This window comes from Myotis brandtii, unplaced genomic scaffold (assembly GCF_000412655.1).
Source record: "Myotis brandtii unplaced genomic scaffold, ASM41265v1 scaffold879, whole genome shotgun sequence".
NCBI lineage: Eukaryota > Metazoa > Chordata > Mammalia > Chiroptera > Vespertilionidae > Myotis > Myotis brandtii.
Window position 1 is genome coordinate 247,010 of NW_005371595.1, and position 1,968 is coordinate 248,977.

The 1,968-nt window shown below is 52.6% G+C and overlaps 1 protein-coding gene across 1 annotated transcript in view; it reads right to left on the minus strand.

Annotated features, from left to right (window-relative positions):
• The window catches only part of FBLN7 (fibulin 7), a 22,738-nt gene extending 20,996 nt beyond the window's left edge, over positions 1–1,742 (minus strand). The window contains exons 1-2 of the mRNA XM_005884934.2: positions 1,709–1,742; positions 592–751 (exon numbers count right to left, since the gene is read on the minus strand). Of these exons, the coding sequence (XP_005884996.1) occupies positions 592–751; positions 1,709–1,738 (190 nt within the window). The 5' untranslated portion in view covers positions 1,739–1,742. The remainder of the gene's footprint in view (positions 1–591; positions 752–1,708) is intronic.
• Between the last annotated feature and the right edge of the window lie 226 nt (positions 1,743–1,968).

Here is a 1,968-nt window from a genome sequence, read left to right on the forward strand (position 1 = left end):
TCCCCAGCCCCCATCACCCTGAGGAGAGACCAGAGGAAATCCAGCCACCACTTCTGGGCCGTGGCAACGTGAAAGCCATTCCTGGGACAAGCAGGAGAAGACCTGGTGTCAGTCTGAGCCCACCCGCTGTGCTCACCAGACCCCCACCCTCACCCCACACTGGGCCGAGTGGGCCCTCCTGCTGGAGGACTGGAGTTCATGCCTGACACACTGCAGCCAGTGTTGGTTCCTGGATGGACCAGGAGTGCCGCCCTGGTGCCAACACCAGTGGTGGCGGCGACGTGTGTGTTCGGGAGGGCGCATTCGGGAACTCAGTGCTTTCCACTCAGTTTTGCTGTGCACTTACCAGTGCTCTAAAAATTAGTGTTAAAACACTGCAGCCAGCTGGAATCGGCCTGGGTGGGGGTGGGGATGGGGGTGAGGGAAGGGGGGAGAAGCAGCTCTTGCTCTAAAAGTGGTGCCTTTTGAGGTCTGTGACCTTAACATGCAGACGCGAGCATTGTGCAGCCCAGGTTGGGTGAGGCACGGTAAAGTGTCACAGGTGAAGGGCCTGAGTGCCCTGTGCCAAGTCGTGCTGACTTGGGGACCCACCTGGGGGGCTGTCGGGACCCACTCTGTTGGCAGAGCTCTGGAGCGCAGCCAGCCGGCTCCTCACGTTGCGGAGTCCCTCTGCGAAGCGGGTCTCCTGGACCTTCAGCAGCTGCTGCAACTGGCGGATGGCCGTGAGGACCTGCTGCTTGTTGAGGCAGCTCTGGGGACAGAAGGACCACCACCCACGATGGCTGGTTCACTCGCTCTCGGCTTCCAAAGCCACCCAGACCCCTGGCCCGACAGGGGGATGTGAAAGTGGCCTCGTGGGCACCCTGCCCTGCCCAGAGTTCCCGCTGGACCAGATGACGCCCCCACCACACGTAGCGTAGCCCCGTGCACCCTTCAACAAAAGCAAAATGCCCACCTTCAGAGCAAAGGGCAAAACGGATGATTCTATATGACTGGGTGGGTGGACACTGGTTTGTACCCAAAGTGCCTTATGTTCAGTAGCCTTCACTCCAAGATGTCCCCACTCTGCACTCTAAATTATGCTCTAAATCTGCGCCTTTGTCAAGTTTTTCTTTCTCCCTTGGCCTTTTTAAAAGCAGGTGGGCAATATGACCTACAAAACAGGCAAAACAGGAAGGCTCCATAGGCCCCATACTTTTAGCAATGTAACAGGGCAAATAAGAAAACAACTATAGAGTTAGAGAAGCATTCAACAAAAGTCAAGACCCAGTTCTGATGATGTTTTAAAAGCTTAAAAAAACAGAAAAAGGACTTAGCTGGTTTGACTCAGTGGAAAGAGCATTGGCCTGCGGACTGATGAGTCCTGGGTTTGATTCCGGTCAAGGGCACATGCTCGGGTTCAATCTCCAGTGTTGGGGCGTGCAGGAGGCAGCCAATCAATGATTCTCTCTCATCACTGATGTTTCTATCTCTCTCCCTCTCCCTTCCTCTCTGAAATCAATAAAAATTTATTAAAAAAAACCAAACAAATAAAAAAAGGAGGCTTGTGCTCTGCATGATAAAGGCTAACTTAAAGCCACACCTGCATCATACTTAGTGATAACAGTTTTAAGGTTCCCAATCTCAACTGTGCGTAAGAGCCAGGGTATGAGGAGGGAGGCTGGAGGAGGGGTAAGTACAGTGGGTGGTGATAGGACATGGGGCTCACCTCAGTGTGGCCGCGTCTGACCTGACCCATTACCTGCATGAAACAAAGGCGAACATTAGACGATAAACGACTGTTTTCTGTAGAGATAGGCTTATGCATCATTTTTCATTTTACTTTCTTTATACTTACTTTTTTTCCACAATGATTATTAGTTTTATAATTTAAGTTTTTTTCTAAAAGGGCAGCAGGGCGGCGGCAGTCACGGGGCTTCTGGCCACCACGGTGGAAACAGAGTCGCTGAGGCTCTCCCAGGGAGCCTG